We start from the raw sequence: 24,960 nt of genomic DNA, 5'->3' as shown, positions 1-24,960 counted from the left end.
GACACCCTGAACTGGTTGCCAGCCAATCGCAGGGCACACGGGGACAGACAACTCACTCGCTCATTCACACCTAGGGACAATTTAGACCGGCCAATTCACCTGAATGTGGGAGGAAACCTGAGTGCCCGGAGGAGACCCACGCAAGCACGGGGAGAACATACAAACTCCGCACAGGAAGTCTGGAGCTGGATTTGAACCCACGCAGGAGGTTCCCATGACATGAACTGTGCTGCACATGCGCTAACCACTGCGCCGCACATAAAATCTGATCTTTTTTTTTTTAAAGCTGACTATGCGCCTTATAATCCAGTGCGCCTTATATATGGATCAATATTGAATTACAAGGTTTCACAACTTACGGTAAGCAGCCACCGACTCCATTTTTTGCGTAGAAGAAGTGCGCTGTGCATACTGGGAAATATTAAACAACGATTCTCTTTTATTTGTGCGTTTGTATAAAGACCCTGAAATGGCTCATATTAAGAGACACGCTTACAACGCAAAGTTTAAACTCAAGGCGATCAGTCACGCAGTAGAACACGGGAATAGAGCAGCAGCGAGAGAGTTCAACATTAATGAATCAATGGCCAAGTAAGGAGGAATAAACAAAGTTTCCGTGGCAATAAAAGCGAGATGGCCACAGTTAGAGGACACACTTGAACAGTGGGTTGTTGAACAAAGAGCAGCAAGTATAAGTGTCAGTACAATAACTATTCGAATGAGGCAAAAGCGCTGGGAACTTAACATTAAAGAATTCAGAGGTGGTCCTACTTGGTGTGTGTTTACGTTGTAGCGGGCAGAGACGGGAGTCGTAGGCGAAGTGTCAAACAAAGGTGCCAACGAAAGCTGCTTTAATGACATTTAAACTTGCAATCGATACTTACAAAACAAACCAAAACACGAGAGTGGCTCGAGCCGGCAGAATTAAGAGTCCCCCAAGGAACTTGCTAACTGAACAATGGTTCCATGGGTGAATTATGTAAAACCCACTACAACGTTTTACATTTTACAGTTATTATGTTATTGCTTTACTGTTATTGTTTTGCACTTGTTGTTTTTGCACATTACGAGTGTCACTATATTGCGATTGCACTAACGTTTAATTTACCATAACAGTATCAGACGTTTTTTTGCGTGTTGACTAAGTGGAGGAAAACTAAAATGTTATGCCTTGCTGTTGTTCAAAGATGTTAAAGATGTGTCACAAAATTGCTTTACCTCAGAGAAAATAATAAAACGTTATTTAAACGTAAATTTAAAAAAAGCTTTGTGGAGGTGTTAACTGTCTGTACTTATCCATATGGTCACTTCTTTCACCACACTGCTTCACAACACATACTGCCCATATGGGGTTGCCTCCACACTTCAATGGCTGGATACAGAAGGCAACACCAGGAGGTGGCGGCTTCCTTGTTGTTTTGACAAAGACCTGTTCAAAGCCACTCCAACCATCTAATGTTGATTCAACACTGAAGTCATTCCCAGAGGTTTGATACTTACTGATGAGCTGCGCCTAGCCTTTCATTATAGTTAAAAAAACAAAAAAACAATGCTTCTGAAAACGTATGAATATGTTATGGCATTAAATGAGTTAATAGTTGTGTAGTTTGCATTGGTGTAGCAGCTGAATGTTTTCAGTGGCTAGTCGATTACATTGGATTTCGAAACTGTTGTGTATTTTCCCTCACATTAAATCTTTATTTTGCATATTTGTGTGTTGTGTGCATGTGTTTTTATGTTTATTAGGCAAATGTCAGTTTTCTCTCTCAAAATTCATTACCACTGGTGTATTTTAATAAACAAATGCATGTGTTTTGTTTTGACTTACCTATGATCACAACAGGCAGAATCTCTCCGGATACAATTTCCTTGTCATGAAACCGTTCCATGTTGCCGACTGAAGAAAAAAGAACAAACACAAAAGACTTGTGAAGTTTCGTGTCTATTTTGTCACAATATCATTACCATCGCTTATGTAATCCTGGTTACGAAGTTTGGCATGTCCCATGCAAACATTCCCACCTGAGGTTACTTAAGGGAGCTCATGACACCTGCTGCAAATTTTAAACATGGCAAAATGACACCCGTAAAGCAAGGCGCTGTACAAACTTGTGTGCATACGCCAAAACCCGCCCAACATTACAAACATTGTGACAGTCAATTCTTACGTAACATAATTACAGTGTTACATGATATATAAATCCATACCTGTACATGACATTGCAGAGCCAATTTGAACAATTTATCATGTAGACACTTAATTTACACATTTTCATTTTACCACATTTTTTTGTTAAAGAAAAACAAACCTTAAAACCATAAATGCTAAAAAATCTAACAACTCAATTGAAATTAAAGAAGTCATTATTGAAGGGGTTTATCGAGATAGATTTAATGTCCCAAAAAAATCCTGAAACCTCTCAGCAAAAGCACTTTCAAATTTCTATAATCTTCCTTGATCGTACCCCTATCTTGATTTTTAAATCAAAATTAAACTTTTGCCTTTATTACGGAAAACAATCATTCACATATTTTACTAGCCAAAGTCCAAATCAGTAATAGTATTTAACTGTATTACAGTTTTGTACATTCTTGGATGTGAATCCTTAAATATAGTCGTTTTGAAATAAACAATTTTAACCAATATTTAGAAATATGATTATGCAACAAAAATGACAGAAATTTTGACTGTTTAAATATCTGTTGCAAGTAGCAGAATAAATAATAATTGAATAGCAACAAATATACAACTTTTTAAAAAAAGCATTTAAATGTCAAAAATTGAATATGTATGTATTTGAATGTGTCCTGAAAAACAACACTTTCAGCCACCCCTGCATGAGAGTAACATTGTACTGAATCAATCTCAAACTCTACCTTGCAAGCAGTGCATGCTGGGAAATGTAGGTGTAGTAATTTGCTAAGTCACACTGACTTGCCAGACAAGGTCAAGCAAAACCAGACCAGCTCAACAGGATAAAAAGCAAAAATCCAGATTGCGACTAGGCCAAGAGGAAGCAAAACAAAAAAAAACACGCTTACACACGGTTACGTTTCTCTATCGATGTTGAGACATTGTCATAACGCATTTCCAAACTACTTACCCCAACTTTAAATATCAAAACTGATTGCCTAACTCTCACCTTTATCTTAACGCCAACCAAACTAACTGAAATCTTAACTCTAAAACAACCTTTGACCCTAAAACTCTGGTTTGGTCACGTCACATTTATTTGTCTAGCCCCATTCACAGATCCCTAAACCACCAGGGTGCGTTAAAGGGTTAGAAATAAATAGATGAAAAAAAATAATTTGATAATTCATTTAAATAAAGTTACATTCAATTAGCAAAAAAAATTTAATCCCTTGTTTCAATAAATAGTTTTCCGTCCCTTGTGAATCACACTGAGTGGAGTTATAACAAAAGTTTTGTTGAAAAGTATAGATTTGTTTTTTCAAGCAATGTCTTGTTAACAATTGCTATGATATTCACTACGTCTGACTTCTACGCTGGCGTTAAATGACAAAAAGCAACTACCAGAATGTCCTAATAAGGACTACTGGTCCCCACAATGATAGTTCGGTTCACGGATCCCTTAACCGCCAGGGTCGTTGGTACACCCCTTCCTGTGGTGTGTCTAGGGCAAGTGCAGCCTTGAGGGCGTTTTTGGGGTAGGAGTTGGCACTCCCGCTTGCAACAGTAATGGTTTCCATGGTTACCAATCAGAGAAAAAGCCTCCTGATCCAATTGGATACAGCGCCTTCATCTACTGGTCACCATGGTGTTTCAGTGTAAGGCGTCAGCCCATCTTCAGAGATGAGCAGGACCTCAGCATTCACAGGCAGCAGCGTTTGACAATACTGATACTAGATCTTGAATCACTTTTGTTCTGAAGTTTTGAGTATCACATCGTACAATATGCATTGCGGCTTTCATCTACTGGGCTTTGTTCTGTCCTTTGTTGTCATAGATGGCTTTCCGACTTTTTCGGAGTCCATCAGAGTTAAGCGTAATATATTTTTTTTAATCTATGACACTAAGATCTTCTTCTAATTTATTTAGTATCCTCTTTTCTGGTACTAGTTAATAAAAGCATAACCCACTCAAGGCGCGGGATGAAAATAAACTATTTTTGCGTTACGTCTTTCTTGATCTTTAATTTCAAACTACATACGTCTGATTTTTTTTTTTAATTTGACCATTAATTAGATTTACCCTGAAATCTACTCCGTAAATTTTAACCACATTAAATCTAACATGACATATTCACACATTTCCCCATAACATCATCAAGGTCTTTCTGTTACCTTCCAGACAGTAAACGTATCCTTTGACATCATTGTTATACTCTTCAAAAAATTCCTAAATATGGCTCTAAAAAAGGTAAAAAAAAAGAATACACACATATTTACAGGTCCTGTCTGTAGTCTACGCTGGTGTGCAATGACGAAAGGCGAATACTAATATGTCCTAATATGGGCTACTGGTCCCCACAATAATAGTAAAGTCTGAAAAATTGTTCTAAAAAGGTAACAAATATGAATACCAACATGCACGCACACAAATGGCATTAGGTGGGTCAGGTGATCATGACCCAACCAGAAGATTGATGACCATGAACTAAAAGCCCATTTAGCAATTTTTTTTTTAAATAAAACAAGCGATTATGGAGGTAAGGAGGGCAGGGGGGTGGAGGGGCGGGGCGATACAATGGGAAATAGCCTTGCAGTTGCATAAGTGTGTGGCCCAGAGCCAAAGTGAGGCCTGAAAGCCAGAGGGTCTGCCTAAAGTATTTCATATTGGCTGCTATCCAACAAGCTGCCGCTGCTTCTTGTCAGCTTATATAACCTAGTTCTACTTGGACCGCACTCAAAACCGTCGCAGCGCGTCCCGGCCTCTCCGTGGAAACGACCTCGCAGGCCAGGGAAAACAAAAGACACTTTACACTGGTTGGGAGGAGATGTGGAACATTCCATAACATATTCATTCCATCCAGTTTGCCTTTTATGTTAGATATGGCCTTTTTAAATGAGTTGGTTTTCTGGGATTTAAGATGTAACCATAATCAACTAAAACCTTTTTATTCTTCATGCTAAAATTAAATTAACATTTTTTGGGAGAAGATTTCATGAATACAGAGTTTGATTAAGTGCTCTCTCGGTAGAAATGAAGGACAGAAAAGAGCAACATTTTGCCAAATGATTGTTTCTGGTCCACATGCATCGTGTTTCATCATGCGGTTAGAAATGTGTGCCTTCCTTTTTTTAAGTTAGGCAATGCAGCATTTTGGCAGCTTTTTAACACTCTCACAACAGGCGCTCTTGCCAATCATTTACCAACATGACATTTTCTCAAAAGTTTGTGTGTTTCTTTTGTTTTCATGTTTATGTTACCCGCTAGCCGGACATTGGCCAAAGCAGGCGCGTCAAACATCTGGCCCATTGGATGATTTAATCCAATTTACCATAAATTTCCAAATGCTCTTTCTGGCCTCTGGAGGACAGAGTTGAGTTTGTATAGCGTGGTGAGTTGGTTAAAGTCTAAAACTGCATTCCCTCAACTGTTTAAATGAACTAGTTAACACATTTAATGGCAAACGTGAAATTTTTATTTCAGTGCATCCCTAGTGTCTACATTCATAAAAAAAGTGTTTCTAAGCAAAGCGCTCCAACTTCTTAAAATTTCCCAGTCTGCACTTCCCGACAGATTGAGCCATGTTTTCCCAACTTGTTTAACAAACCAACAACATTGTAGATCAATAGTGTGCTAATACGGCATTAAGGAACTAAAATCTTTGTGTTCCATGCGAGAGCTGACTGGCCACCTGCCATCCAGACAGGCAGAGTACCATGATGGAATTATCTGCCAATTAAGCCATTTAACACGGTTGGTGGCAAAGTTTGTATGTACACACATAGGTGTTTTTCCTTCTGAATGTCTCAGAATATTCAAGTTTTATGACCTTCTTTGACCACTCACTTTTCCCCCTCCCTTTGAGAATCTCTGATCTTCTAATGACATTAAAACCAAACCACTCAACCATCCATTATTTTCTTATTGCCACTGTTATATTAGAACTTGTCCTTGTGACTGGTTCACATGTTATCTTAAGAGCTTCTGACCTTTATGCCTTGCGTACCCCTAAGGGGATTTTTTTTGTTGGTTGACTGACTTTAACTTAACTTCAACTGCATGACCTAATAACTAAAAACTGGATTATTCGGTCATGCAGGGGCTGACTCTTAGCCAAATGAACTAAATAATGCCATCCTGAGATCGGCTGAACCTGTAATCCTAAGTTTTGCACTTTAAAATCTTAGAGATAAACTTTCCAATAGATATTTGACTTGCTGACCTATTTGTTGATTAATGGACCTACTGACTAACAAGGTCATTGAATAAATAACTACAACAGGGGATTGACTCATAGACATACCATATATTGTAAATTAGTTACTTTACTGAGCAGTAGGGACCGACTGATAAATTTACTTACTAACGGCCCTACTAAGTGAATACAGAATCCACCAAACAATTAATGGATAAAAAAATAATTACCACTAACTGAATAATGGCACATAGGTTGACCAATTAAACAATGTCCAACAATACATTAAACCTTTCTGGGTGGAGCCACAGCCACAATCAGAAAATCAATCATATCCAAAATTATATTCCAAAATTCAGATTGAACAGTTTAAAATGCCTAGGATTTTGTCTTGTCCTACTTATTAAGATTTCACAATACATACCAAATAATATGGAGCATAGTAAACAATCGACCGAATAACTGATTTGAATGACTCGTTGAATGAATAACTGGGAAAAGTGAGGTTGTTTGATACCACCTTTTATTAGACTAAAACTCAAATCTTGAGGAGTCACTGATACAACCTTACGATACCATCAAAACACCAAACTTCCCCCCCTTAACCAAAATGACCGCTGTTTTAAAAAAATACTTCAAAATCCCAACAAAATAAACAAGCAAACAAGACTGAAAAATATACGAGTTGCCCATGTTAAGAAAATGAGTGTTCAGATCATAGTTATGGATTTATTTTGATATTATGTTGCTGCCAAATGTCATTGCACTACGTTTTCATCGCACTCATGTTCTGATGCACTTAAGTCTACAAGCACTTTGTTGGTCGGTTGGATCCCTTAACTGCACTACCTTGTAAATATTTGCCCTATTACCCTAACATTCTCTTTCCTCTTAGTTTTCTCTTTTACTATGTAAATCTTCGAGGGTCGTGTCTTATCTTTCTGAACAATATTCACTACTTTGTTATCAATTACAATAATAACAATTCTAATTATTTGATATTGCATTTATTTAATAGAAATTCACCATTTTTTTCAAATTTTTAGGTTCCAGAAATGGCGAGCGTCAGGCAGCTCATTGGTATTGGCTACCACCACCAAAACAGGCTGGTAACTGATAGGTGGTATCAATACTCGCCCATCTACAGAAAACTACAGGAATATGGAAAAAAAAAATCAAATAATCAACTACAGTACGGGAGTAATTGACAAAATGAACTGGCTACAGTAACTAATACAGAAAGCCAACCAGCCTGATTGATTGCATTGCTAAAAGGTACTTTAGTAGATAAATGTCTTATCAACTACTGGGTAACCAGGTAGATGACTGACTGAGGCACTAACTGTATGATGGACTAATCAGTTGACCATCATGTTATAGTTTACCCAAATGAGAGGCACACATACGTTTTAAAAAAAAAAATCTTGCATCACATCAGTACAAGACACCGCATTTTGACATTTATGGGACATTTGCCTTTAATCATACTTGTGTGAATCACATTTACTTTATAGGGCATTTAAACGTGATTATATAAATTAATTTTAGGCAAAAAACAAAGTCAAACTAGCTTTAATGTGAATATTGCTGATTCACTAATATTGGGCAGATTCAGTGCAGTGTCAACAAATATGAGAAGTTGTAATGCCCTTTTGGTTAGGGTGAAGCTTGATGAACAGAATATATTGTTTTATTTCACATTGAAATATGATCAAATATTTTTTTCCGTCTGTGAATATGCACTTATGAATGTAAAATTGAGCTAAAATGAAAATGAGATTGCCAAAAAGGGTTTCTTTTGGCTTTGATTTAAAATTTTTAGGGTCAAATAATCCAAGCACAATATCTTTCAGAATAGAAAGCAACCTCATTGTCAATCTTATCAGCGATAAAATTAAAAAAATGCCAAAATAAAAGTATCAAAGTTTCAGGGACAGCAGAACAAAAAATACATGTGAATCAATATATTTTTATAACCTCTTTACAATATGCATTGTGGGGGGTAGATCCTGTGAATTACTTTAAAGAAACTGTTTTTCCCCCTGGCATGTTTATTTAATATTATATTTGTTTTGTTGTATAATTTATTATAATTATACGCAACATTGCAATGTATTTTTTCTATAGAAGTGTGTATGCATTATTTTTCAATAAAAAATTAAAAAAAAATCCGTGCAGTGTCATGGTGACCCATATTGCATAACCATTATGATGACGACAGGAGTACTCGGCGTTTTTGTTTTGTTTTTTCAATAAAAATTGACACACTTCTGTTGTAAAACACTATGCTTGGTACTATTCGATTATGTTACCCAAATAAAAAAAAACATTTGTTTTGTAAGTTTGACACAGAATGGTAAAGACATTTTACAAAACGCTCACTCACGCCTCACGCATGCGCAGAAGACTTCAAAGAGTAACGCCATTGTGACGTTCCTTGCGCATGCGCATTTTACGAAACCCGTGTCAGCCGTTATAACGCTCTACTAACCGGTATTTCTCGGTCTCGCACTTGCTCTTACTTCACAAAAAGCGACGTTTTTCAACCTTTTGCTTCCTGCCTGGTGACTCGCTCGTTTTCCGTCTCGTTGCTGATCTTTCTCAGACGTGGACGAGCGGCGTGAAGGTGGCCGCTGGACACTGTGCATCTACACATTATATAGCGCCGTACGCTCTTGTGTTACCAGCCAATCAACGACGAGGTTAGTGCTGCGCCCCGCCTCCTCACCCACTGCTGTGAACAAAGATTGTAAATTAAAAGAGACACCATCACACTGGGAAACCGCAAATTAACAGTATACTGTACATATTTTTATTGTATACTGTATATATAAACCGCCATAAAGCCAACAACATGATAAAGGACTCTTTTCACCCTGTCCACCACTTATTTGACCTGTCAGACGCTACAGGTGCCCTAACAAGACTAACAGTCTCTAGACCAGGGGTGTCAAACTCATTTTAACTCGGGGGCCACACGATAGAACAAACTTTCCCTCGGGGACCGGACTAGTAGATAAGAGAGAAAGAAAAAAGAGAGAAAGAAATAAGAGAAAGAGAGGGTAGGACAAAGAAAGAGAGAGAAAGAGAGAAAAAGAAAGAGAGAAAGAGAGAGAGAGAGTGTGTGTGAGGGAGGGAGAGAGAGAGAGAAACAAAAGAGATAAAAAGAGGAATAGTGAGAAAGGGGAAAAGAAAGAGAGAAAGAAAGAACAAAATCCAAAGAGAAATAGAAAGAGAGGAGGAGAAAAAAGAGAAGAAGAGAAAGAGAGAAGGGGAAATGAAGAGAGAGTAAACAAAGGTAAAAGAGAGTGAGAGAGACAGAAAGAGAGAGGGTGGGAGAGAGAGTGTGAGAGAGAGAGAAAAAGAGAAAGAGAGAGAGAGAGAGAGAGAGAGAGAGAAAGAGAAATACAAGTACAGCATTTGTGAGAGGCACCTGGCTTAAGCAAAATCAAGTGGACAAATGTCAACTTGCAGCTCATTTTTATCTTGCGCTTCCCTGAGCGTTGCCTCGCGGGCCGGATTTAATCCCTTAGCGGGCCTGATTCGGCCTGCGGGCTGCCTGTTTGACACCCCTGATATAGACAGTTTCCTCCCCAGGGCCATCATCTTTCCAAACAAGCACACAATAAGGTGGAAAAAAGCTAACTAAATCTAAGAAGATGTTTATTCACAATTTATTTCTCGATTATTATTTTAGAAATATATTGCTGCTAATGTCATTGCATATTTTTTATTGCACTAATGTTCTGATGCACTTACAAGTTTCAAAGCACTACCTTGTAAATATTTGCCATGTAATACTAACATTCTCTTTGATCTTTCAATGCTGTTGTAAGGAAACGGACCGGGAAGCAGAAAGTCGGAACTCATATGCGTAGACGATCTGTCACTTTAATTAAGAAATAAAAGTTGTCCAACACACAAACGGACCAAAGACAAAACAAAACAGGTTTGACGGCAATCATAATTACAAACTAGGCATTACTCAGCTCAAACAGGCATGAACAGGTCTTCAACAAGGTAAAGCAATGGTCTGGCAAAGGGCAGTCCCAAAAGGATGTTTAAGTACTCCTAAAGCAATCAGTCCAATGCGTCTCAGCCTGTGTCAAGGGGCGGGGCCAGCTGGGCGCCATGACAACCACGCAGGACATGACAGCTGTATTTGTCATGTCATGTCATGTCATGTTTATTTGTATAGCCCTTAATCACAAAGAGTCTCATATGGCTACACAGACCACAGATTATTGCAAACCACAGATTTGATACACCATCCCCTGATCTAAAACCTACATGAAGGAAGGAAAAACTCAAAAACCTCAACATGAGGAAAATGAAGAAACCTTCAAAAGGGACTGCACATGAGGTAATGCTCTTCCAGGATGACCAGGCTGCAATGGATGTTTTAATAACAAATAATACACAGATATCGTCAACATTAAATATAGGTTATTCATATGTTATAGAATAGAATTCTTTTTCAAGCCTAGATTTAAACAGTTCCACTGAGGTTGCAGATCGAATATCAGGGGGAAGCGCATTCCACAGCACCGGGGCCCGGATGGAGAACACTCTCGAACCTGCGGATCTTTTCTTGGCTCTTGGGATCACTAGTAGACCAGGATTTTCAGAGTGAAGGCCGGAACACAAGGCGAAATTAAATCTGAAAGATATGAGGGAAAAAGTCCATGCATGATTTTGTATACTACCAACAGAACCTTAAAATCACATCTTAAGTTAACAGGGAGCCAATGCAAGTTAGCTAAAATCGGGGTAATGTAATCAAACTTTCTTGTCTTAGTTAAAAGCCTCACTGCAGCATTTTGTACCAGCTGAAGGCTCTTGATTTTGGACTTTGGGAGACCAGTCAAGTCAAGTCAAGTCATTTTTATTTGTATAGCCCTTAATCACAATAAGTCTCTAAGGGCTTCACAGATTAGTACACTATGTTACACAGACTATTTCTCAGCCGACAAGAAGAGTAGGTTATTATTCATATGCAATGGAGTAGAAGTGAGTTTTAAGTTTAGATTTAAACATTTCCACTGAGGTTGCAGATCGGATCTCAGGGGGAAGAGCATTCCACAGCACCGGTGCCCGGATGGAGAACGCTCTCGAACCAGCAGAACACTTCTTTGCTCTCGGGATCACCAGAAGACCGGCACTCTCAGATCGTAGGCTTCGGACCGGGACATAGGGGCAGATCAGATCTGAAAGATAAGAGGGAGCAAGTCCATGTATGATTTTGTACAATACTAAGAGAACCTTGAAGTCACATCTTTGGCTAACTGGGAGCCAGTGCAAGTTAGCCAAAATCGGTGTTATGTGATCGTACTTTTTTGTCCTAGTTAAAAGCCTCGCTGCGGCATTTTTTACTAGCTGAAGAGACTTGATTCTGGACTTCGGGAGACCGGAGAGTAGTGCATTACAGTAATCGAGACGGGATGTAACAACTGCATGAATTATAGTTTCCGCATCAGACTGAGACAGTATTGAACGGATTTTGGCAATGTTACGAAGATGGAAGAAAGCGGTTCTAGTAATTTTCTTTACATGCATCTCAAAGGTTAGATCAGGGTCAAATATGACACCTACATTTTTAACTGAGTCACTCTGTGTGATGTGACATTTGTCAATGTTCACAGCAGTTTTTGAGAATAAGTCACGGCATTAAGATGGACCAATGACTAACATTTCGGTCTTTTCAGAGTTAAGACTCAAGAAATTGAGTGACATCCACTCTTTTATCTCAGTGAGGCAGGCCTCCAAATTTCCACAGTTTAGTGTGGAAGATTCCTCCAACGGAAGATAGAGTTGAGTGTCGTCTGCGTAGCAGTGGAAGCTGATATTGTACTTGCGAATAATGTCACCTAATGGAAGCATGTAAATGTTGAAAAGAAGGGGGCCAAGCACTGAACCCTGCGGAACACCGCAGGTAACATTAAAGGGCTCAGATGTCATTTCACCATATTTAACACAGTGCGTCCTATCTGAGAGGTAGGATCTGAACCACGAGAGGACGGTTCCTGAGAGACCAATCCATTTTTCCAACCGTTCTAGTAGGATATTGTGGTGCACTGTGTCAAAAGCAGCACTAAGATCTAGCAGCAGCAAAAGTGATGAAGCGCCAGAATCCATTGACATTAGGAGATCATTTGTTACCTTGATCAGAACTGTCTCAGTAGAGTGGTTAGCCCTGAATCCTGATTGCATGGATTCAAAAAGGTTATTCTCGGATATGAAAGCATTCAGCTGCTGTGCCACTACTTTTTCGAGTACTTTAGAGAGGAAAGGTAGGTTTGACACAGGTCTGTAATTACTTAATATTTCTGGATCAAGGTTGGGTCGTTTCAGTGTGGGTTTAATAACGGCGGACTTAAAAGCTGCTGGAACTACACCTGAGGAGAGTGATATGTTTATAATATTTAGAACTGAAGGTCCAAGGACGCCAAAAAGACTTTTAATAAGTGAACCTGGGAGCGGGTCGAACTGGCAAGTTGTCGGTTTGGCCGCATTTACCACCTGTTTGAGATCATCAAGTGACAGTTCACTAAAACCGGCCATTTTCCCAAGGCAGCCACCCTGTCGTGCATCTGTAAATTTCAGTCCTTTAATATGTGTGGTATTAATAATTTCTTTAGCAATTTCTTCCTGTATGCATTGAATCTTCTTAGTAAAGAAGACCATTAAGTCCTGAGCAGAGTGTGTCGAACTATCTGCGATAGTCTGTTGCCTTGTAAGCGATGCTACAGTGTCAAAAAGGGCTTTGGGGTTGTTCTTTTGAGACGCAATCACCTTCGAAAGGTAGGCCGATTTTGCAGAGGCAAGGGCCGCTTTATACTTTAACAAGCTGTCACACCAGGTTTGTTGGAAAACCTCAAGCTTGGTAGCGCGCCATTTTCTTTCCAATTTCCTGCATTCTTGTTTAAGGGTTCTAGTTTCATCAGTAAACCAAGGCGTGCGTCTTTTAGGACGTGATTTTAGTTTTATGGGCGCTATTGAATCCAGCACACTAGTCAGGGTGGTATTGAACTCATTCACTCATTCATGAGTGAGTCAATCGAGCCATTGTATGTAGGAAGGACGCAACTGCTCCAGGAAGGAGTTCAAAGAGCTCAGAAACTGTGCCAGTTCTTATATTGCGTCCGCTAAATACTTCAGCTTTTTTAACACTACACTTAGCTAGCACCTCAAATGTAACTAAATAATGATCCGAGATAACGGTAGTACACGGTAACACCATAATGTTTGAGGTTAAAACTCCTCGAGTCAGAATCAAGTCTAGCGTGTTCCCATTTTTATGGGTTGGCAAATCAACCAGTTGATTAAAGCCAAATGCATCAATTAGAGACCTAAACGCAATAGTAAGTGAATTGAGTGGGGAGTTCATATGAATGTTAAAGTCTCCCATAATTATAATTTTGTCTGCATAGGTTACTAGTTCAGACAAAAGTTCAGCAAATTAGTCTAAGAAAGTTGTGTATGGCCCAGGTGCACGATAGATAGTTATTACATAAATTGACAATAGAAAGGACCGCATCACAAGAGCCTCAAACGCCTTGAATTATTAGAGGTACGTGGATTAAATTTGAGCGATTTTTCAGAAATTAGCGCAACACCACCACCCCTTTTCAACGTGCGTGCTATATGGCTACTCTCGTAGTCTGGGGGAGAAGCATAATTTAGCGCTAAGTACTCATCCGGGCGTAACCAAGTTTCACACAGACCCATACAGTTAAGTTTATAATCACGAATAATGTTATCAACAAGTAAAGCTTTTGGAGCAAGCGATCTAATATTTAACAGACCAAATTTCAGCTTTGCTGAATCATTTGACTTAGCTAAACTCTTTGTAGTCTTTGTCGAAATCTTCAAAAGCTGCCGCTCTTGTGGCTTTTCGTGTGGGTTGTCCAACGAGGGATGAATGGTGGATTTAGTTACATCCTCGCGTCCTTCCTCGCGTCCATCTTGCTGCTTAGACTTCGCACGCTTCACACATCTACCTGCACGGCAACCACGCTTCTGTTTTCTGTCCTTACGGCGCCGTTGTCGTCGTTTATTAAACGGGATAGCCGTCCACAAGGATGCCGGGTCTCTTTGAAGTTCGCTCGGTATATCATAGGCGGTATAAAAAGTGCCCGAAAAGTCGAAATTTAGACGCCCACCCAACCGAATAAGTTCGTCCCTACTGTAAGTATTTTTGGCCACACATGTGTCCAAAAGTGAAAGCAAAAAAGACAAGAGAACGGCAATAAATAGATTAGCTGGAGAGCAACGAGCCGCAAGCATGTATCCATGCGCCGCCATGTAGTGCATTACAGTAATTGAGACGGGAGGTAACAAACGCATGAATTATAATCTCCGTATCCGACTGAGACAGCATAGGTCGAATTTTAGCAATGTTGCGAAGATGGAAACAATCTGTTCTAGTAATATTCTTAACGCGTGTTTGAAAGGACAGATCGGGGTCAAATATGACACCTAAATTTTTGTCAATGTTCAGAGCAGTTTTTAAAAACAAGTCACGGCATTTATATGGACCAGTAACAAACATTTCGGTCTTTTCAGAGTTAAGGCGCAAGAAGTTTGGTGACATCCATTCTTTTATCTCAGTGAGGCGGGCCTCCAAATTTCCACAGTTTAGTGTGGCAAATTCCTCCATCGGAAGATATAGTTGAGTGTCATCTGCGTAGCAATGGAAACTGATATTACACTTGCGAATTATATCATCTAACGGAAGCATGTAAATGCTGAAAAGAAGGGGGCCAAGTACTGTACCCTGCTGAACCCCACAGGTAACACTAAACTCAGATGTCATTTAACCATATTTAACACAGTGCGTCCTAACTGAGAGGTAGGATCAGAACCATAAGAGGACGGTTCCTGAGAGACCAATCCATTTTTCCAACCATTCTAATAAGATATTATGGTCCACAGTGTCAAAGCCAGCACCAGGGTCCAGCAGCAGCAGCAAGAGTGATAAAGCCCCGGGAGTCCATTGCCAGTAGAAGATCGTTGGTTACCTTAATCAGGGCTGTATTTCTCTTCTACATTTACAGTATATTTTTGCTGAAGGGCCACATCTAATCTTGTTTTATCATAGTTCTGTATATTATCGTTCAAAACGTTGTTATCAATGGCAGCAAAGGCAATTATTGTGTGTATGTATGGATATATATATATCTATATATATATATATATAGATATAGATATATATATATATCTATATATATATATATATATATATATATATATATATATATATATATATATATATATATCTATATATATATATATATATATATATATATATATATATATATATTCATTCCCTGTGCCGCTTATCCCAAAATCATGGCTTTAGTTTCATTTAGGTCCGGTATGTGTTGTTAGTACACTTATTTAGTTTATTTAAATGACAAAAGAGATGAACTGAGCCCAAAAAACACAAAGATGACTTGAGTTGACGCTGTACACTGCGAGGAACAGAGTCACTTCAAACGAATATACGTATGTACTGTTTGATTAACTATTAGTACTTGAGGTCTTTCACCGAGTTTTAAGGAATCGTCCACCTGAAATTGTGCCTTTTGTTGAAGTTAGTGTTTTGGTCTACTTTTATTTCCAACAATTGCAGAAACCTCAATAAATGGTCATCAACCAATAATACAATTATAAATCAACATGGACAACTTGTAGTTCAATAACAGTTTGTTCAGATTTTGCCTCAGTCCTGTCCCAGTTCCAGTTGACTTTTTGAACGAGTTTCATATGAGCCGATGATTTAGGAGTCAGGCCTGCAGTTTTCAAAGTTATTTTCGAGGGATGGTGCCAATAATCCACTTCAAATGTTATGCAAGCTGCACTTTCTCCCAAACCATTGCCAATAGTTTTTATGTCAATGCATAACATGTGGTAATCCAGGCCAAGGTAATGGGATGCAGATGTCTGTACTGCAAAGAAAGCTTTAGTTTAGATGATAATAATAATGATCCTAGTGAAATATGTAGAAATGAATGTACAGAATGTTCTGTGTATGTCTTGCACTACCACGTTAACCGATAGGAAATCCAATAACATTACCATGGTCGAAACTAGGACAAACATTTGTTTCGCATTGCGGAGCGTTTGTAGAGTTTGAACGAGAATGGAAGCGATGGAGATCAAAACGAGGGCTCTGCCACGCTTTTACCTACAAGACATTTTGTCAAAGACATTCAATTCATTCGTCCCTTAAGTCGATTGACTTGCGCTAAGCTACGTGCAAGGAGAATTTATTTTACTCTTATTATTATTTTACTATGGCGAATATGCTATAGTGACTTTTTTGTTTCATTAGACTGCACTGACTACCAAACCTGAAATTTCCTCTTCCACTTTTTCTTCTCACTATTCACTGTCCTGTTCATTTAAAGCTAAAATGCCCCAAAAAGATGGAGGATGTCATGATTCCTGATGTGACTCACCTGTGCTCGCTCATTAGGCGCCGACCACCGCGTATTGTGATTGGCTCCCTGTCACTATTTAAATCCAGTCCTGTCAATCCCCTGTTGTCAGTCTGTCTGCGAACCTCAGTGTATACTAGGCAAGCCTTTTTCGACCCTGACTCCCACCTGTCCCGTTTTTGCTCCCGTCTGTCTCCGGCTAGACTTCTTTTGATTCTGACCACATTTGCTCTCCCGTCCCGGCTTACGACCTCTTTTGTCCCCGACTACGTTTACTCTCCCGTTCTGGTTTACGACTCGTTTCCAACCCAGACCACGTTTTCGCTCTCCCTGTCCCGGCTACCGACCTGTTTTTCAGTCTCTGACACCGCCATCGCTCGCTACGGAAGATCCACTTCCTTGTTCGGACCACTATCCGAGTACGAGAGCGACTTGCTTCCCGCATCCAGCGAACACAGGATCGTGGGTGCAGCCCTTCCTGTTTCCTTCAATAAAACTTGTGAGAAACGTAACGCAATTGGGTCCCGTTTCCGTTCTGGTAATGACAGAGGGATGGACTTTTCACTACAGCAGCTGCAAGCTATATATTTTTCATCTTAACCTGACACTTTGTTTAAAGTACTCATTAGAATGAACCTGTTTGTGTTAACAGTGGGACCTCAGTTATCGCGGTTAATATATATATATTATTTTTTGTTTTTAAATTATTATTTTTTAGACCTGGTTAATGGGAAGCAAAACCACCCGCAAAAAGTGAAAATCTGCGAAGTAGCGACGCCCCTTCAAAAAAACCAAACAGACAAAAAAATCTCATCTCATCTCATTATCTGCACCGCTTATCCTATTAGGGTCGCGGGGGGGCTGGAGCCCATCCCAGCCATCTCCGGGCAGTGGGCAGGGGACACCCTGAACTGGTTGCCAGCCAATCGAGGCAGCAAATCACATTAGTTCTCGCAGCTAGCTGCGTTCTTCATTGACGCACTCGGCTCGAGTGATCCACCGCTAAGAGTCGTACAGCCGGGCGATTTTTCGTCCGCCCGGGACGATCGGAGACAAATTCACGACAGGGTTTATACGACACTGCAACAAGCCGAGCGGGTCGGGCGCTCGGCACGGAGGCCGGCGCCCAGCGTCTTCCGCCCGGGCCGCGATGGCTCTACATGGCGCTACACGGCCCTCGATGTCTCCGGCCGACGGAAGGGCGGCCGCGGGGGAAAGGGGTAGCTGGGGGGACCTGTGGGGTTAGGGGGGGGCGGTGAAGCGGAAGCTGCCGGGAAACGAGAACGGCGCGCCGTGCTAGGGTCGTCGGCCGATGGGGATTCCCGCAAAAAGTGAAAATCTGCAAAGTAGCGACGCCCCTTCAAAAAACGATTACAGGCCGCGAAGCTCTGAAGCCGCGAACGTCGAACCGCGAAGTAGCGAGGTCCCACTGTATTGCATTATAGATCACATTTTTTCTTTATTAGTTGCACTACTTGACATTGTGCTTTTGTTATGACACACTATCTCTCATTGCACTATAATTACATAAGAAACGGCACTTACAACTTCAAGTATAAACTTGTAAATATTTTTTCCCAGTTATCCTGACATTCATCCTAGAGTGTCATGTCTAATCTTGTTACAAACAATGTTTATTACATTGTTATAAATTAAAATGATAAATTAAAGACTAAAGTATGCCTTTTGGGTCCCACAGGAATGTTCTCAAAAGACAAAAAGTATTTTTAATGATAATTTATAAAAAGTGTCTAAATTTAGCAGATAGAAAGATGCCAGTTATATATTTTATCATTATGCCTTTTCATCAAGTCGTTGCAAAATAAATGTTTTAATTTGACTTTTTTCGTAATTTATTTACACATTTTCAGATTTCTGTTTCATCCCCAAATTTTCATTTTGGTGCATTCCTACAAATAACTATGTATTTATCACTGATTTTGTGATCTTGAATCACCAATATTGATAAATATACGGACAGCCACGTTAGCTTTGCGGCTTTGTTTTAATGGTTTTATGCAGTGCTCTGAGCTTCATTGGGTGCTCTGAACTATTGACCTACATTTTTTGAGCGTAGGACTTTAGACACACCAGATGAAGGGTCGGTCAGGATTGAAGTCCAAGGGAAGCCTTTACCAATCCATTTCATTACTTACCTCAGGGTTGAAGTCAAACTTGTTCAATGATTTAACCCTTTTGACTAAGCAAGACATTTGGCCAATGCAGGGCTTTGCAAATGCATGCAAAGATGAAATTTGAAAATATTCATAATCACCCATTGTCTTAATCTCCAGGACAAGTCCCCCTTTGTTCAACAGAAATGCAGTAAGCCCTCGCTGTATCGCGGTGTACTTTTTCTTGTTTTCAATACTTTGTGGATTTTCAACGTGCATACGGTTCTGCAGCAGACAACACACAGCAAATGTCCCAAATGCTATCGCAGGGGCAGTGGGCTGTGTGTGTGTGGTTGGTGGGCATGACTGACTTTGCGCACAACTGTGATAGGCTAGTACATGCTGTCAGCTGATAGGCGCACAAGTCAATGTGTTCACCCACTCAAAAGAACTGTGGAGGAATGGTACAGCTAGAATTTTAGCATCTCGTTACATTGAAAATAAATTCATTTGTTAAATTAGACTCTGAGGGAAGTCAAAAGTGTGCATAGAAATGCTGATCACTACCGTGTGCTCCGTGTATTGTGATCAGGTCTGGGAAGAGACTGAGGCGGCATCAGGAGAGGAAGCACTTGTGATGCTGCAAGTCCAGCCTACTGCTCCGGCTATGTAACAAGCCACCCCTGTTGGGCCTGTATCTCAGCAACGCCAGGTTCATTAACTGTGAAATGGATGACCTGTATCTACAACTAGTGGGAAACCGCAATGTCCGTGACTCTTGCATTTTAATCTTCAGGGAGACCTGGCTCAAACCGAGGATCCCTGATGCTAGCATGCAGGTAGCTGGCCGCTCTCTACACTTCTTTCTTACCGGGTAAGGAGAAGCCCTCCAATTTTGTTGTGCTTTTGGATAATGAGTATTAATGACAATAAAGACCCTTCATTCAACTGCAATTCTCTGTTTTTTGCAGATCGAGAGATGTTATTTTGTTACAGGCGCATATATTATATGCTACTGATAGCTAAATAATAAATAAATGTTTCTACTTCGCGGGTTTTGACTATTGTGGAACATTTTTGGAACACAACCCCTGCGAAAAACAAAGGATTACTGTACAGAGGAAACTGGTTTATATCATTCACAAAAGGCTAATTGACCATCAATATAATGCGAAAAAAGGAAATGTTCTTGTTTGATTTGAGACAATTGTCCTTGCGATATTGGTGTGGACCCAACTATTTGAAAAGATTCAACTAAATTATCTTTAAGTAAATCTGACGCATGTGAAATAATTTTCTCAAAATCTCTAGGGCATTTATTTTTATGAAATTACTAAAATGGTCAAAAATGATCCCGGTTTTGTTTCCACCATTATATCCTGGCATTTGGACTAACAAATGAGTTCAACAGCATTTAAGTCGTCCCCCCACCAGCCTCGCCACCCTAATGCCACTTCCTCCAACAATATGGCTTAAGACCTTATACAAATAATCTTCTTATATAAGAACCTTAGTGACTTGATGGAAATTATGATGTCATCGTTTACTAATGCCAAACATTCACGAGGTTTAAAACAAATTAGTTCAGAGTTTCTCTGACTTACAGTTTGTCATTTCGCCACCCAAACCCCTTCCAAAAAACATGGACACGTGCACACAGACATGCCCTCACACACTTCTGTCACTCTTTATCATGTGTTGAAATCTTTTACCTATTGGCAAAATTCCATCTGACAGTTTGAAGTTAATAACTAAAGAGTTATTATCTTGTATTCTTCCAAATTTTGATGACTGTAACTTAAGAGAAAAACAACAACAACTGGTTGACTAAAAGCCAAGAAGAGATCCGCAGGTTCGAGAGCGTTCTCCATTCGGGCCCCGGTGCTGTGGAATGCTCTACCCCCTGAAATTCGATCTGCAACCTCAGTGGAAATGTTTCAATCTAAGCTCAAAACACATTTCTACTCTATAGCATATGAATAACCTATATTTTATGTTGACAATATATCTGTATTATTTGTTATTGCAACATCCGTTGCAAACCTGGTCATCCTGGAAGGGGGATTACCGGTACCTCATGTGGAGTCCCTTCTCAAGGTTTCTTCATTTTCCTCATGTTGAGGTTTTTGAGTATTTCCTGCCCTCATGTAGGATTTAGATCAGGGGATGGTGTAATGATAGTCTGTAGTTTGCAATAATCTGTGGTCCATGCAGCCCTTTGAGACTCTTTGTGATTAAGGGCTATACAAATAAACATGACTTTACCTGACTTAAAAATATTTGCCAATTACTTGGAGGGGCAGTAGTAATTAGACCTGTTACGTAATTGAAGTTTAATAGGTGTGGCACATTTCTGAACATCTGTCTATCTCTTCTCCATATTTTATAACCCCCACCCTCCAAAAGAAATTACAAACCAAAACGATTGATAACTTTATCTGTTCGTCCATTTATACTTCGCGCTTTTTGGGGCTTACCCATGGTAGACACGGCCATAAAATTTAAATAAAAATACTTTGTTTATCAAAACTCCCCGACTATGAACACATATAAGCGCAAAAAAGCTGTCCAAAATGTGTCCTCATTGGTGCCCTGACAACCCAGGCAGTTAAGGAATCTGTAAATATATATATAAAATATATAATATATATAGAACTAGAGTATTGTGATAACGTTCTTTTTCTGTAACGCAATTAAAACAACACAATAGTCTTACATTCTGAATTTATTAGAAATGTACTGAAGTATTGCAAGTTTTTGTTTTGTTTTAAATGCTGATTATTTTAACAACTCAAAGATCCCATCACAAAATATTAGAATATCATGAAAAACTATACTAATAAGCAATAGACTTGTTTAATCCAGAACAGGAAATATATCAAACTCTTACACTTACTTTATGCATGCGGGAGGGAGGCATCATGCGCTCAAAACCGCACCCTTGCTTTGGAAGCTGGCCATATATGACACATATGCTTTTGAATGATGACTAGGAATAAAGAAACCCTAAACTGCCATTTTGCATTTTGACAGCATGGTTGTTTAAACCTTTTGTGATACTAGTTATAGGGAGAATTGGCATCAAGGAGAAACCTTTTCCAGCGGTGCGGCAGGGCGGCAGAATGCTTAGCGTGTCAGCCCCATGGTGCAGAGCTCCAGGGTTCAATTCCAGTCACGGCCTCCCTGCACTTTGTTTGCACTTTCACCATGTGCCTGTGCGAGTTCGCTCCAAGAACTGTAGTTTTTTTCTCACGTTCCAAAGATGTACAGGTTAATTGGCGAGTCCAAATTGAACCTAGGTATGAGTGTGTGTGTGTGTGAATGATTGTCTACATGTGCCCGATGACTGGCTGGCATCCAGTTCAGGGCGCCCACTGCCCGAAGATGGCTGAAATGGGCTCCAGCACCCCTGTGAACATAGTAAAGATAAGCAGTTCAGAAAATGGGTTTAGGATTTTTTAGAACAATTTCATGAATCTCTCATGAAAATGCCAAATTGAGTCTTTTACGTGACAGTTGAAAGCAAAATAACAGCCCACCTTTACAGCACAGGCCCTCAAGCTTCTTATTGGCGTACCAAACATATTTCATGCTGCATGTTGTTTAGCCTAACTGACTTAGGGGCTAAGTGTTCTCAACTTTTTCAGACTTGTTTATCTCAGAAAAGCTCTCAGCCAATATTAAGTAAAAACGTGCATGAGTGAAGTTTGCCCAGCATCCTCCAAATGTGACATGAGCAGGTCTTTTTAAAATGGATAAAAAAGCTAGGTGACCAACGGAATTGGAGAAAGACAAAAATCCTTTGGATATTCTTGGTGGGTGACAGGTACATCTTGTTTAGGTGCCACATGTCAACAGCTTAGATACTACCCAAACACATTCCACTAACATTGTTGCTAAGCGACTCCCCTTTCAACTTTAGCCTGAAAAAAAACAATTGGGCAGAATGTTTCTGGGTCATGCTCTACTGAGATACTTTCTCTTGGAAAGATTGAACACTGTCCAGTGGAGTCTTTTTTCAGACACATTTGACATGCAAGCGCGAACTATGCAGCATGAAATCTGAGGGCGGCGGTTTTACCACGATCGTGAGAAAGAACACTCAAATCTCGATTTATGATTTGCTCCACTTTGCACATATGACACAACTTGATGCTCTGATTGAATTTTCAGCTGCTGTGCTTATGCATATTTGCAGGTGACTAACTTGTTAAGTTTTAATATCACCCTTCTCCACTACATGGAAGGTAAATCTTCGTTGCAAACAAAGTACCAGTACACTAAAATGTTGATGAGGTGATATAAATGAAATTAATCCATAAATTGCCTATATTTTTACAACCTCGAAACTTAGTAACTATTGAATTGAAATAAATTGAATTTTCTTTATTGTTATTGATCACAACCTTGTGAAAGATTGTATCCTGCATTGAGTAGACATGGCGGCAGTCCAGGGTAAACACATAATAAAGACTTTAGATAGATAGATAGAAAGATAGATACTTAATTCATCCCTGGAAGGGAAATTTGCATTTCCAGCAGTATATTTGTGTTGTATAAATAAAATAAAAGATATAGAATACAAAAATACCCAATATAATGTGTAGAATAAAGAGCATTTAAATAATGTTCCAAATATAGACACTGTAATAAAAATAGGGTAAAATATGCAAATGTGGGGTTCGGGTTCAATGTGGGCATTTAGTCTCCTGGGTGGAGTTAAAGAGCCTTATGGCATGAGGAAGAAAAGATCTCCTGAGTCTGTCCGTGGAACAAAACTGTGACAGCAGTCTGTCGTTGAAGCTGCTCTTCTGTCTGGAGATGATGCTGTGTAGTTGATGTAATGAATTGTCCATGATTGACAGCAGCTTGTTCAGCTGCAGTAGTCAGGCTGTCCAGCTCTTTGCCAACAACAGAGCCCGCCTTCCTCACCAGTTTATTAAGACAAGAGAGATCCTTCTTCTTAGTGCTGCTTCCCCAACACACTGCCGCATAGAAGAGGGCGCTTGCCACAACAGTTTGAAAAAACATCTGCATGAGCTTTTTGCAGATGTTGAAAGACGCCAGCCTTCTGAGAAAGTACAGTCAGCTTTGTTCTTTCCTGCACAGAGCTTCTGTGTTGGCAGTCCAGTCCAGTTTATTGTCCAGCTGCAAACCCAGGTATTTGTTGGTCTGGACAAACTCTACACATTCTCCTTTGATGGTTACAGGTTCCGGGTGAGGTCTAGGCCTCCTGAAGTCCACCCCCAACTCCCTGGTCTTGGTGGTGTTCAGGTGCAGGTGGTTAGCGTCGTTCCATTGGACAAAGTCCTGGATCCATTTCCTGTACTCCTCCTCCTGCCCACTTCTGATACATCCCACGATAGCAGTGTCGTCGGCAAACTTCTGCACGTGGCAGGGCTCAGAGTTGTACTGAAAGTTCGACATATACAGGGTGAACAGGACCGGAGAGATCACGGTCCCCTGCGGCGCTCCTGCTTCTGACCACAGTGTCAGATGTTCAACCCCCCCGTCTCACATACTGGGGTCTGCCTGTCAGGTAGTCCGTAATCCTTGCTACAAGGTGTGAGCCATCTCCCATCTCTGTCAGTTAACCACTAAGTAGCAGAGGTTGTATGGTGTTGAAGGCACTGGAGAAGTCCAAAATAGTAATCCTCACAGCACCCCTGCCCCTGTCCAGGTGAGAGAGGGATCGGTGTAGCATGTAGACTATAGCGTACTCCACTCCCACCTTCTCTTTTATCAAGGCTGGATAAAGAGTAAAACATATTTACAATGCAGTAGTTAGAGACTGGCCTAAGTTGAAACAACAGTGCAATGCAAAAAGTGCATCGTAACATTGATGCAATGAAAAGTATTTTAGTAACATTTAAAATGTTGATGGCTCTGCTGCGGTATCGCAGGCCGGCCTTGTCCTCCAGACAGAACAGAGAGCAGCCAATGATAATCTGGACTGTGTTGATTACATTATGTATGTTTTTTATGTCCTCGTCTGTGCTCCCAGCATGCCACACCGTGGCAACATACTAGTAATACAATAACAATAGTATTTTTTTTAAATCCATATAAAACTGG

The 24,960-nt window shown here is 40.0% G+C and overlaps 1 protein-coding gene and 1 long non-coding RNA gene across 7 annotated transcripts in view; one reads left to right on the top strand and one right to left on the bottom strand.

Annotated features, from left to right (window-relative positions):
• The window catches only part of osgn1 (oxidative stress induced growth inhibitor 1), an 18,435-nt gene extending 9,411 nt beyond the window's left edge, over positions 1-9,024 (bottom strand). The window contains exons 1-2 of one of the 5 annotated variants that reach the window (XM_088337645.1): positions 8,821-9,024; positions 1,829-1,897 (exon numbers count right to left, since the gene is read on the bottom strand). In XM_088337645.1, coding sequence (XP_088193771.1) covers positions 1,829-1,897; positions 8,821-8,977 — 226 coding nt within the window. In that variant the 5' untranslated portion in view covers positions 8,978-9,024. Of the gene's footprint in view, positions 1-1,828; positions 1,898-1,965; positions 2,099-8,715; positions 8,733-8,820 lie in introns of those variants that run through there. The other 4 variants (XM_088337647.1, XM_088337649.1, XM_088337648.1 and 1 more) reach the window with 4 other exon arrangements.
• On the top strand, positions 8,801-24,960 carry LOC148363675 (uncharacterized). Of its 2 annotated transcripts, XR_015850682.1 has the most exons (4): positions 8,801-9,031; positions 19,478-19,597; positions 19,682-19,759; positions 24,096-24,960. It is a non-coding gene; the product is annotated as an uncharacterized LOC148363675 (long non-coding RNA). The 2 variants fall into 2 exon arrangements; XR_015850681.1 differs by lacking the exon at positions 24,096-24,960 and having other exon boundaries at positions 19,682-19,827.

Source organism: Urocampus carinirostris, chromosome 6 (genome assembly GCF_059441175.1).
Source record: "Urocampus carinirostris isolate Australia breed hairy pipefish chromosome 6, RoL_Ucar_1.0, whole genome shotgun sequence".
NCBI lineage: Eukaryota > Metazoa > Chordata > Actinopteri > Syngnathiformes > Syngnathidae > Urocampus > Urocampus carinirostris.
Note: the sequence above shows the minus strand (reverse complement) of the source record. Positions and strands in the feature narration are given on the sequence as shown.